The 13,151-nt window shown below is 47.0% G+C and overlaps 3 protein-coding genes across 3 annotated transcripts; all 3 read right to left on the bottom strand.

The window, feature by feature from the left end:
• Positions 1-550: 550 nt before the first annotated feature.
• LOC124672668 (peptide chain release factor PrfB1, chloroplastic-like) lies at positions 551-5,280 on the bottom strand. Its single transcript, XM_047208861.1, has 8 exons — positions 5,277-5,280; positions 4,701-5,054; positions 4,388-4,465; positions 4,053-4,273; positions 2,680-2,883; positions 1,845-2,060; positions 1,547-1,733; positions 551-1,180 (listed from the first exon to the last, which is right to left on the bottom strand). The coding sequence occupies exons 1-8, from the start codon at positions 5,278-5,280 to the stop codon at positions 876-878; spliced, it is 1,569 nt and encodes a 522-aa protein (XP_047064817.1). The 3' UTR covers positions 551-875.
• Positions 5,281-5,844: 564 nt separating this feature from the next.
• LOC124675050 (60S ribosomal protein L38-like) lies at positions 5,845-7,092 on the bottom strand. Its single transcript, XM_047211112.1, has 3 exons — positions 7,052-7,092; positions 6,758-6,941; positions 5,845-6,077 (listed from the first exon to the last, which is right to left on the bottom strand). Exons 1-3 carry the CDS (start codon positions 7,052-7,054, stop codon positions 6,055-6,057), a joined length of 210 nt encoding a protein of 69 aa, XP_047067068.1. The 5' UTR covers positions 7,055-7,092; the 3' UTR covers positions 5,845-6,054.
• Positions 7,093-11,085: 3,993 nt separating this feature from the next.
• Positions 11,086-12,859, bottom strand: LOC124677414. Its single transcript, XM_047213400.1, has 3 exons — positions 12,776-12,859; positions 11,904-12,372; positions 11,086-11,583 (listed from the first exon to the last, which is right to left on the bottom strand). Exons 2-3 carry the CDS (start codon positions 12,357-12,359, stop codon positions 11,431-11,433), a joined length of 609 nt encoding a protein of 202 aa, XP_047069356.1. The 5' UTR covers positions 12,360-12,372; positions 12,776-12,859; the 3' UTR covers positions 11,086-11,430.
• Between the last annotated feature and the right edge of the window lie 292 nt (positions 12,860-13,151).

The following is a 13,151-nucleotide window of genomic DNA, read 5'->3' as shown; positions in this document are numbered from 1 at the left end:
ATCAGATGTACAAAAAGTTACACAACCTCCTTGGTGAATGCAAGAGATCATCAAACCATACTGTCAGTGCGGAGCTCATTGTGTACACCTCCATCACAACCACTCGTAGGAGATTCACCTAGTACACTTGACGATGCGCTACCACCTTGTTGAGCTAGCGTCCTCCTGTCCAAGATGTCCGAAAGCATCATTTGATGCAACTCCAGTTGTGTTTCATTCATTCTCGAGGTATCCATCATCATGATCTTCTTCTTCTCGGCCATGAGCTCCTTCATTGCCTTGGCCTCCTATATCTTGAGCCTCCTCTCCTCTAGATATCTCACATGTGATGTGATCGATCTCTTATTCGTAGCTCAACTGGAGGCCTGAGTTGGTGGCCATGCCAGCAGCTGCTACATGCGATCGCAGCAGCGGCGACAGAAAGAATTTGTGGCAGCGCTGGTGGTAGGACTCAAGGCTTTCCTGGGGCAATGCCTCACCACGTATCTCCTTTACATAATGATCAACACAGGTCACATACATACTGTACAAATACCTGACAGATATAATATACAACTAGAGATTTTCAAAATCCATGTGTTACCATATCAAATCAGCACTAGTTCAAACATCTACAAAACAAAAGCCATCTCTTCGTAGCTTCTGGTTCCAACAGATGAAACTCTGATCGAACTGTTTCACTAGTTAAAACTTAATTCAATCGATTACTAGTCTTTATTTATATCCAGAACTGTACGTACTGGATATAAAGGCTACAAAAACTGCATTAGCTTCTGCGAGCTACATATCTTCACTAGGGCGGCTCAATTTGCCTTAGCCAAGGTAAACTTCACATGAAAATTTCATACTACCACCTTGAATTTTCGATGTCATAATCATTTAGCGCTTTGTTCGTCGGCAGCAGCAGAGAGCTTGTACTGAAGGTAGGCTTTGATGAAGGGATCCAGCTCGCCGTCCATGACACCACCGATGTCTGACGTCTCACACGCCGTTCGGACGTCCTTGACAAGCTTGTAGGGGTGGAAGACATAGTTTCGTATCTGTTGCCCCCACTCTGCCTTTACAGCGTCACCACGGATCTGCTTGATCTCTGACGCACGCTGCTCCTCTGCAATCACCAGAAGCTTTGCTTTCAGCCGTCTTAGGGCCTTTATTTTGTTTGCTAGCTGACTCCTCTCTTCTGCAAAGTTTGAAAACAGGAAGGGAAATGTCAGCTTCATCCTGTAAACACTCAGTTAACTACAGGTATTGACTCAAAAACATTTCCAGTGAAATTCATAGTAGCTGAACTCATGGTTAGGAAAAGCCGCAAGATCAATTATGCTGGAAACAAGGACTAGGTCGTTCTACTAGTTCCTGGAGAGCATTGCTTGGATTTTGACATCAAATTTCAATCAGCACAAATTTTTTGCTGCATTTGTTTTGCTTATTATGACCATATCTTGTCAAACTCAGATGCCAATCTACCCATACATGACAGATTGTGCAGTTGTTCAACATATCAAGAATTAATAGGTGTGATGCAAGCTGTTCACATATATAATACCTGCACAACGAACAGCGATGCCAGTGGGAATATGGACCATGCGAACAGCCGTCTCCACTTTGTTTACATTCTGGCCTCCTTTCCCTCCAGCTCTCGTGAAACTTATCTCCAGATCCTCTTCAGGAATTTCTACATCCAAGGATTCCTCCTGTAAAAGAGGCATGACCTCAACACCAGCAAAGCTGGTCTGCAAGAAAATCATGTAATTTGTTTAGGAAGAATGGATTAAACATATTTTTATCTTCGGCTTGCAAAATAAAGATACCAAATGGAAAAGGAGAACCGCAAAATGGAATACCTGTCGAAGGCCTTTAGCATTGAATGGAGACTGGCGGACAATCCTGTGTGTCCCTTTCTCCCCTGAAAGATACCCATAGGCATATCTTCCCTCTAATTCAACGGTTGCTGATTTTATCCCAGCCTCTTCGCCAGGCGATTTCTCTACCACTCTTGACTTGTAGCGCTGCTTCTCTCCCCACCTAACATACATCCTGAGTAACATGTCAGCCCAGTCCTGCAAAGATCAAGCCACATTTTAAAAGAAAGCACTCACAAATTTTTATCTATATCATGTGGTTTCTTGGAGGAAATGCCAAGCATCCATTATTGTCATTCTTAAGTGAGATCAGAGTATAACAAGATGTACATAGTGCATGAGTATCAAATCTTCATTTAAAATTCGCAAGCCAGTTATGTATATGGATTATATACAAATAAGGTCATCATCATGTCATAGTAATAGTTTGTGCGATTCAGAACAGCTAAATTTCTGGGACGCATAGTTCCTCTAGATTGTTACTGTTCCTTCAGAGTCTCAAGACCAGCCTTTTAAGGTGAGACAGCTGAAAAAATCGTATAAGTAATCGCGATAGTGAATATATGGTAGCAAAATAATTATTTTTTGACCATGTACCAAAGTTTATTAGTAGTGGTATAAGATCAAATTACTTCTTAGGCAACATGATCAAATGACTGATGCATAAGGTTCCTGAAACCCAAATACTAAAGCAACAGAAAAACAGTCCAAGCTTAAATAACAAGCACTGTCTTACTGCCTACAAGAAGTAAATATAAATTCTAGGGTACAGCTAGTATTGGTCAGATTAAAGCCAGTGGGTGGAGCGAACACATACCTGGGCGTCTGTGCCCCCAGCACCTGCAGAAATAGTAATTACAGCACCTTCCTTGTCATAAGGTCCAGAAAGAAGCCGTGTCATCTCAAAATTGTCTAGTGCTTTATTCAATGCCTTTATAATCTTTGAGGCCTCCTCAAGAAGACCTGTATCTATGGAATCTAACTCCTCTGTAAGCTTCACAATGGTATCTGCTTCTTCAACCTAGATGTAGGAACAACCGTAATCAAAAACTATTGTTGATTCCACGTACCGTGATACTTGTTCCGCCAGTTTATATAATCTATATAGATATGTTCAGCAAAGCTGTATCTCTTGCCTTACTGTTATTAGCATTACATAACTACTACTCCCTCTGAAACTAAAACCACGACACTTATTATGGATCAGATGGAGTATTATACATTATGTGCAATTTTTTTACCAGGATGACGTGCAAAGTTGTACTACATGTCAATATATACAGATATAAGTTTTCCGAGAACCCTGAAAGGTGCTCAGAATCATGTGATGCCGATTCAAAATTTTATTTTGCACTCATCTAAAAAACATAATTTCACATGTAAATGACTCATTATAGTTCCCATATTTCAAGTTTTTCGGAAGTAGCAACTATGTGATGTAAAAAAAACCAAAGGCTTCATTTCCATAACCTGAAAATGCTATTCTAACTCCTCAGTTTTGTATTTTTTTCATGCAGACTACAGATGAACAAAAGAAATCATATAACTTGATTGGTACATGACTCATCTTTTTTAATCTTATAAACTCAGCTTTTGAATCTTCCGGAGAAAACAATGGCATGATTGAAACTAACTTTTGCATGCTAGATCATTTAAGGTGCTGGTCTGTTGGGTGCATATGGATGACATGCAGTCAAACCTGCAACTTAAAATCATGTAATGCCGAGTAAAAATTTATTATGCACTCATCTAAAAAAACCATAAATCTCACATGTAAATGACTCATTATTGTTTCCACATTTCAAGTTTCGTGGAAATCACAACTGATTTGTGAGGAACGAAAATAAAAACCAAGCCTTCCTTTCCATCACCTGAAAATGCTATCTATAGCTCTTCAGTTTTGTTTCTATTTTCACCCAGACTACAAATGAACAAAAACTTGATTGGTGCATAACATCTTGTTAATCTTATAAATTCAGTTTTCGAATCTTCTGCAGAAAAAAGTCGCGAGATTAAAAGTAATTTTTGCATGCGACATCATTTAAGGTGCTGATCTGTTGGGTGCATATGAATGACATGGAGTCAAACCTGCAACTTAAAAAACAATAGCATGATTGAAAGTAAGTTTTGCATGCTAGAGCATTTAAGGTGCTGGTCTGTTGGGTGCATATGGATGTCATGGAGTCAAACCTGCAACTTAAAATCATTGAGAAGCCTGACTTTCTCCTTGACCTCTGTAAGAGCAACAAGCAACTCCTGCGCCTTGGAAGGGTCATCCCACAAGGTACTATCTCCGGACTTGTTCTCGAGCGAAGCGATTTCCTCCACAAGCTGTTGCAGCCCAGCAGCCTGCCTGACTTCATCAACGCGCTCTACGGCCAACTCAACATCCTTGCGCAAAGCGTAGAAGTCTGTTCCCAACGTCCAGGCACATGGATAAAATTAAATAAACCCCGGCATAAAAAAACCCCACATGCTAATTAGTTAGCCGCTGAAACAATTCAAGAAGTGAGCAAATGCATTACCTTGCATGGCCCATTCGACGGCCTCGGACTCGTCCACGACGCTTGACTGGCTCCCCGCCCCGGTGGATGCAGATTGCACTGTGTTGACCCAAGTCTGTCAACGTTCCATCCACAGGATATAAGAAAACTAAAGCATAAAGCACCCAAAATTTCTTGTCTAGCCAATCTAGCAGCGCCAGCTTTTCTGAAATTAACACGCCTGTGCCGCGCACAGTACAAACAAGAAGTTCATGTAGGCTTACTGCACATCTTGCACTATCTAAGTGTCAGCAGTTTAGTAAGCCAAGGCTGCATAGTTGCATAGGAAGCTCACCCTGAACTGAAGACAGGCGGCTGCGGCGGCGGCTGCTGCATGAAACGGAGAAGGGTGAGCGCCCGGTGGTGAACCGCGGGCAAGGGGCGGACCCCGGGTAGGGAGCGGCAGGAAGAAGCAGACGCGGGGAGCCCATCATGGCCGTCGGCAAGGGGGAGGCACAGAAATGTGAAGCCTGCGGAGGCGAGGCGGCCAGGATGGTTGGGGGCGGTCTACGTCGGGCTGAGACAGGGACGGTGGCGGCGCGTCGGCCGGCGGGATTGGGGGCGCGAGAATGAGCGGGGGAGCGCGAGCCAAGGAAGAGGATTGGGGAAGAGAATGTCCAAGGGCGCGAGCTCGGTGTCGACGGGGAGCCTGGGGGTTGGCTTCACGAGCTGTGACCTCCTCCAGGCATCATCGACTTCAGCTGCCGAATGGCTTGATAGGCTTGCAGGCGGGCCTTATCTTAGAGTGGGCCGAGAGTTTGCGCTTTTGGATCTTGGCTTTACGTGCTGGACTGACTATCAGGACCGAGCGGCTTGAATTTTTTTTGACAATCCGAATGGCTTGTTGGACGAGAAACAAATTCTATTCAACGCATTTCGGATTGTACAGATTCCATAGATTGATGTGGTTATAGATAAAATTGTGTGGTTATAGATTATGTGTTTTGAGATCATTTGAATACACCAAAATTGCATAGAAATATTGGAATAAATAGAAATCTCAAATTACTTTACCGACAAATCTACATTCTCTATTCGGTGCTTCGAATACATCATTCGTAATTTCTTATGTACCATCAAAATGTGATTCTTCCAAATTTCAAGTGTTTCTTCAGAAAAAAAAAGTTGCATGCTTTCAATGTCTCCACATCCATCAGAATCTTATCAACCTAAGATCAAAAATTGAGGAATCTAAGGAAGCTTTTACTCCAAATATCGTATAGAAGATAGCAAAATGACCTAACAAAACCTTACAAAGCAAACAGGTAGTGATAACCATAGAGTGGCCACAACATGCAAAAGCATCAAAACACCCTTCGCACAAACAACCGACAAGAAACAGCTGGTTCCATCAGCACAAAATCATAAATCAACTTAAGGGTTTATAAATGCATAAATGCATTCCAGGAACAAGTGAAAATAGCATGGAACTCAACCAATTTAAGATAAGATAGCTAATCTCCATTCTCCAGCAAGCACAATAATACAAAATCCTCACAGGTCCAACCACATGGCTCCCAGCATTACATTTAGGTCTCAAACATGAAAACTCACATAATGGGGGTAACAAGTAGCCTGCTAAAAGAGATACTAAAGCAAGATGGATCAAACATTCAAGCTACTAGAGATGGCATTGCGAGGCTTGATGCTTACACCTCCTGGACGCTCAAACCTGCAAAATGAACAGCATAATTAGTAAACATTTACAATGCGCGCAAAGTATGAGAAACAGAAGGGACACAGAGAACAATATATTCAAATCATAATAGATGTGATGTAGAAGATGAACAAAGCGGGCATGATTTACAAACAATTTGATCATATCTACGGTTACCATACATTAAGTCATGTACAACTCTGCCTAAAATTGGAACAATGCTGCACACTAATACAAAGGAGTGCACTTTGTTTGTAGAGGAACAAATAAATAGTGGCATGCCGAGTGGTCAGCAGTGGCATCTAAACCCACCAAGATGATAGTTCAATCTCATCCAATTGGGTAGAAGTTGCATATCAAGAGTAGGTTGACTATGATTATCACAGATTTAGGCTATTCATAAGCTTTACAGGGCAACCACCAGTGCAAATATACAACTAAACCAGCACTTACAGTACTCGTGCAAACCCAACATTCATCATGTCTAAAAGCAAGAACAACATCCATGGCAGGATTTAGCATGCACCAATAACACATCCCGATATATCTAATCAAGGCCAACATCAAAGGTGACACAAGCTACGTATACTGGCATCTTTCCCCTCCCTATCTTGTTGCAAGATAGAGAGAGAACTAGCGGGGATATTTTGTAAGCGACCAAGCATCAAGGCGGAGGAGGTGGGGCGAGCACGAACCTGGTGGGAGGGACTGCTTGAGCTTGTTGGCCTTGTCGGCGTCGAAGACGCAGAGGGTGTAGAGGTACCTGGAGCAGCGCACCTTGAACTTGACGGCGTCCTTGGTCCTCTTGATCCGCACCGACCGCGCGTCCTTCCGGCGCGCCGTCAGCAGGAAGTCCTTGATCTCGTGGATCTGCTTCGGCTGCGGAAGCAAAGAACGGATTCGTTACCACACCATCAAGCAATCCATTCGCTACGAGAGAAAGAGAGATCGACGGGAGATGGAATCGCGCTGGGAGGAGAGAGCCTCACCATGGTGGACGAGGGAGGCTGCCCGTGCAAACCGGAGGAGTCGGAGACGGCGGCGGCGGGGGGAAAGAGCAGGGGAGGAGGAGCACGCCCTGCTCGGCGCATTTATACTGCTGGTAACCTAATAGCCCCACGACATCAGGCCCATGTGCTGATAGGCTAGATGGGCCGGCCCAAAGGTAACCTACTATAAAGTTCATAATACTCTTTTTTTTCCTCAAAGATGTAAAGAAGAAAATGGTTCGTCATACTCATACCAGATCGGCGGTGGATGGAGCAACTTCTCGAATTAAAAACACACCAGATGGCCAAATTGTTTGTAGGAGTAGATGGATTATAGTACTCCATCCATCATTTGATCGACGTAGCAAACACTGGCAAAACTGTATCTTCTTTACTATTAATTCTAGGGGAGGTTAGCAATTGAAAACAGGTGGCCGGATGGGGAGGAAAAAGAAACTGCCCCAGCGTCGCCCCCCGCGTCGGTCGACTCGGGCGGAGCGCTACAGCCGCCACCACTTCCTCCCCTCCTTCGATCTCCCTCCTCCCTGCCATCGCCGGCGCACGTGTGCAGGCAAAGCTCGTGAAGCTCTTGGCGGCGGCAGGTCTCCCTCTCGTGTCGTGCGCGGAGGCGGCGCTGGATCTGTGGCGGTGACGATCGGCCAGAGGCGGGGCTGGTCGGTGGCCAACGTGGTGGGATCTTGGGTGGGATCCGGGGCGGTGGCCTCGCACGGTCGTTCTGCGGCGCGTCGCGCCGACTGCCTTGGCAAGGGTTGCGGTGGTCGGGTGATGGCTCGGCGATGCGGCCGGCGGCGGGGGTGACCCGAAGGCTGCGGATCCAGCTTTCTCGGTGGCGTGGTCGTGCCTGGTGGTGGCCGGTGAGTCCTCTGCGCCCCCTCCTTCTGGCGGCTCACGTTGGTGGCCTTCTTCGGTTTTGGGGGTGGTGGCGGACGACTCGTCGATGGGTCAGTGGTCGGTGGCGGCCTCCTCTTCCGCTGATGAGGTCAACTGGCGGGTGGCGGCGAGGGGGCCTGCCGTTATGCCTAATAAAGGTGGATGTCCTATGGTTTCTCTCGCGCCAAGTGAAGATCGGTCGGAAGCTTCTTTCCACCGAGCTGGCTGGATTGTAGTGTTCCGGAAGGTCCCGCCACGAAATTCATTGTGCGATCAATGCCTGAAGATTGATAGATTGGGTGTTTTCGATCGGGCGCACCCATATTTTTTATCTGGCCGTTTGGTTTCAGAGGGAGCGATTTGAAGCTCTGCTGGCTGTTAATATCATAGAGCTCGTTTTCTTTCTATGGTGCTGGCGGAGAAGGTCATAAAAGCCGATCGGTGGAAGAGCAATGGTGGTCGGATCTTGGTGGTGAGGTGAAATTGGCTTGGAGCTTCGTGACTTCAAACAACGACTTTATGTGGGGGCGACTGTACAGGAGAAGTTCAGAGTTCTACCTTTCAGGGTGAAAATTCAAGGTCTGGCTTTAATTTGTTGTGCCTGGCAATGTTTTTGTTGGGGGCATTGTTTTGAGAGGGAGGACTTTCTTCGGGGTGAAAACCTAAGATCTATGATCGGGCGACGATAGCGTTTATGCACTGTTTTCTTCTTGGAGGCGTCGCTTATGGAGAAGCTAATCTTCTGGTGTTGTCTTGGTGGTGTCAGTGTTATTTCAAGTTTTCCTCGAAATAGGCTTTCGCCCCGCTTTATAAATAAAGCAACCACAACCATACATAGTTCCGATACAACACACAGATCACACACCCCACAACAATAGTCCGCTGGGGCAACAACACAACATGCCCACACAACCGAGATAGACGACACACCACCCCACAAAAGAGGGGCACTCAGAGGTTGGACGGTGTAGATATGCGACGGGCAGCCGCAAGAAGATCCTCCAACATGCCGTCCAGGCGCTCCCTGTCCCGCTGTCTACACAACGGGTACCAGTGCTGCAACAAAGCCAAGAAAGAGTAGACAGAGTCAGAAGCGCGACGAGGTAAGATACGCTCGATGACCATCTTATTGCGCACGGTCCACGAGTCCGAGTCAAGGCCGCGAACAATAACCGAGAAGAGGCGCCTCCCCCTACCAGTGTTGTTCGCACGAGCCTCGATGAACTCCCCGAGGGCCGAGGCCTGCCACTCAGGCCCCAGCGCCTCCTGCAGGAAGCTCCAAAGGAAACGTGCCGCGGGGCAGGAGAACATGACGTGTGTCGTCGTCTCCGGGACAGCACACAATGGACAAAGCCCGTCGCCCGGCCCGTGCCTCTTCGAAACCTCCACCCCAGAGGGGAGGCGATCTCTAAGTAACTGCCATAAGAAAATCTTTGTCTTAAGCGGGATAGGGGCCTTAAAAAGCAGGTCCGTCCATGGAAGCAGAGGCCCCCTAAACATGGCCCTGTAGGCCGTCCGCACGGAAAACGAGCCGGAAGGCGTTAAGCGCCACGAAGGCGCATCTAATCCTCCCGGCAGATCGTCCGGGAGGAGGTCCCGCAGCGAGGCCAGACTCAGGGCTTCGCCCTGGGTGAGACCGCGGCGGAACAAAATACCCCATCCCTCCTGCGCCACGTCGGCCACAAGGATAGAGGGGTTAGCGCAAATGGCGAAGAGGTCCGGGAAGTCAAGACTCAGGGGGCGGTCGCCAAGCCATGGGTCGAGCCAGAACATGGTCCCTCTACCATCGCCTATGGAGAGGGAGAGTCCTGCTCTAATCTCATGCTTGATGTCCTGGAGGGCTCTCCAAAACTGAGATCCCTCCCGGCGGTCACAAGCAAGGAGTGGCCGACCCCGTAGGTATTTAGCCTTAATCAGCTTAAGCCACAAGCCCCCGTCGTCAAACAGGATCCTCCAAACCCATTTCAACATGAGGGCCATGTTCATGTGGCGAGAGAAGACAATCCCTATGCCCCCAAGGTCCTTGGGGGCGCACACATCGGCCCATTTGACCATGTGGTATTTCTGGCGTCCTGTCCTGTCTTGCCAAAAGAAGCGGGAGAGCTCTTTGTCAAAGGCAGCATGTACCCCTTCAGGAAGGATGTACAGACCCATGATATACATGAGAAGGCTAGACAGGCACGAGTCAATGAGAATCGTCTTACCCTTGGAGGTGAACCTCCCACACCATGGTTCAGCCTTCGCTCTAACTCGCCCCATCAGGGGGGGCGAGATCCCTAATAAGGATCCTAGAATCCCTAACAAATTTTTCGATCTCTGTAGCGGGACTTTTTTCTCTGTAATTTTTCTCTCTTTTTTTGGCTATGTGCATCCTTTATGTTATTAGGACATGATGTTGTTGCAGAGGCTGGGTGTAATTGGTATCTCCGCGATATTAATATATGCTCCTTATCGGAAAAAATTGAAAACGGGTACACGAAGAATGAGTGAAGTGCCATTCACAGAAGTATCATGTAAACTGAAGCAATGCCAGAATCATTTTAGATCAAATGACAGATTCAGAATGACAGTAGTATGAATGAGAATTGCTAGCTAGTGTGACTGCTGCAGCATTTTTTGGTTTTGTGTTTCAATTTCGGTCTCTGGAGAAGTTGCAGATGGTTTTGTCAAGAATCGGATCCTTTGACCAGTTTCCGTCATGGTAGTCAGCATGTCTCGCTGAACTTGTCACAGCAACTGAGCAACAGCCAACTGCAAACACACGCCCAAAACGAGACAGCAGAGGGAATTTGCAGCAGGAGAAAGTGAGGAGATGAAAGTTGAAGAAGCAAACGGGAGCCAGAGCCAGAAGCAGAGCACCCTTCCTTCCCCTTAGGCATGCCAGCCATGCATGGACAAACCTTGATTGAGTTGATTTCCATGACTTCCTTTCTCCCCCTACCGTTTCTTCCTCAGATTCTCCAGCCAGGCAGCCAGACCCTCATTTCTTTTCCTCTGTTCCAGGACCTGAAAACATGGCATTTGTGCTGCTGTGGTGCAGTTATTCCTTGAAACCGACGTGACAATGAATTATGAATCCATTCCTGGGATCACAAGGAAGAAACATGATTCTCCCAGGTTGAAGCAACAATATATCCTCAGGATCAACACGACTAAACCAAGGCAATGACATCTCCGATAAGCAAGTTCCACATAATACAGGAGACAGCATCAGACATGGTTGGATTATCTTCATGGGATGCTAAACTCAGAGATCGTACTAGATTACACTAAGCGTTACCATCAAGGTGTTAACAGCTATTACACTGCGAACTACTATTCACACAGAGGATGCAGCTGGACACAAGTAGAGTGCGGCTGCATCAAACTAGTCGATGGGTTGTTACGGTCACACACATTCATGAGTGGACCGAGCCAGAACCAGAAGGAAAATTAGCTTGCACTAGGACTGCAATCTCCGGGGCTGTTTCATGTACTGTCGAAACTGATCAGTCGTGGCGCAGGTTGATCTCATAATGGCGAGCAAGGTTATCAATCTCCCCGTTTCGCACTATATCCTCAAGCATTTGGTACTTCTTGTAGTTTTCATCAAGTGTCTCCTGCTGCTGCGTCGCCAGCTCCTCCTCCTCTTCCAGTTGATTCTAAAAGCAAGAGAAAAACTGAATTCAGTTATGGCTTGGATACAACTAGTTCAAAGCAACTGTATCATGTTTCAAAGAAGATGGTCATCAAAATCCACAAAATAATGTGTGTGATGTAGGTCAGCTCCTTCCAAATGGCGCAAACATGATAATGAATGCCAGAAAAATATGTTGGCATCTCTGGTCACACTTGCCTACACCCTATTAGGTCATATATTCTCCAGAGAAACGGTTTTTAGGGGAGTAAAGCAGAGATATTTGCAGCTTTTTTAGCAGTTGATATAAGTACATCAGATCAGCCAATAAATCAACTACTTCACCTTGACGAGTGCCATCTGCTCTGCATCTTGCCTCTTTGCAAGTCTCTTCAGTTTATCCATCCCATCGTACTCTGGATCTCCTTCCTTTACCCAGCGGAATTCCATCCCCAAGCCAGGCCGGCTAGGGCGATTCCGAAACATTTCGGGCTTTGCATAGGCAGCTCTTACAGGCCTGGGCATCCCACCAATTATGAAGGGGAAATCGTGCATCAGGTCTACAGCAGCCTTGGCTTGCGACTCGTCCTCCAATTCCACCAATGCAGCGGCAGGGATATCGTACGGGATCGTGTAGTTGACGATGAACTCCGAACTGACAACTTTGGCACACTGGGAAAGAGCCGCTTTGATGATTTGGCTAGTAACCAGAGGGGAGAGGTGATCGATATATATTGTTCTCTTGACCCTCGCCTCAAAATCAGCATACTCCTGCTCAACCTGTTCGTCGGATGTCGCCATTGGAGCACGACTTCTGCAGGAATAACAAAGAATTGCAACAGTGACGTAATGTGGGTCAGATTAACTTGCAGCAAGAACGGAGCACTGTATGAGCACCAACATTGTGCACATTTATAATAAACACAGCTGACAAACGTACTACGTAGAGACAACTATCGAGAACGGCGGGGGGGTTGTGTATCTTGTAAATATAGTCCATTAGGTAGCAACACGAGTCCCAGCATTTTACGGCGTCGCCCGAGATAGGGGTTCAGTTTAGGATTAGGGTTTATGGCATCTCAAAGATAAGCCGCTGCGCCTGCTGCACCAGGGGCACCAAGGGCAAAATCATAGGCGGATCTAGATCAGCAAACCGTGAAGGTCGTTGGGATTTAAGTACGGCCATCGCTGGACGAAAGCAAAAAATCGTACTGTACCTCAAAATCCAATGGCCGAAGATCGGGGACGGGGCGGAGGCAGCAGTGACGCGGCGACGAAGAAGGGGAACGGCGATGTCGGCGGCGGCGGCGACGGCGACGCGCGTGGGAGGCGGTGGGGGTTGGGTGACTGGGAGGGGGATTGAGGCGTCAGCGGTAGCTGTAGAGAGGCAGAGCCGCCTTGGGGCTTGGGCGGTGTTGGACTGTTGGTCGTTGGTCAGGCGACGAAGAAGAAATGAAGGCGGTGTACGGCCGTTACGGTTGGGGTAGGTCTTTATTTATTTTCGAAGCTGAACTCTGTGATGAAGATCACATGTTTAGGCTGGTTATAGTGGGGAGTAACTTACACTAGTAACATATGTCATGTTACTAGTTT

The sequence above is a fragment of the Lolium rigidum genome, chromosome 7 (genome assembly GCF_022539505.1).
Source record: "Lolium rigidum isolate FL_2022 chromosome 7, APGP_CSIRO_Lrig_0.1, whole genome shotgun sequence".
NCBI classification, from domain to species: Eukaryota; Viridiplantae; Streptophyta; class Magnoliopsida; order Poales; family Poaceae; genus Lolium; species Lolium rigidum.
Note: the sequence above shows the minus strand (reverse complement) of the source record. Positions and strands in the feature narration are given on the sequence as shown.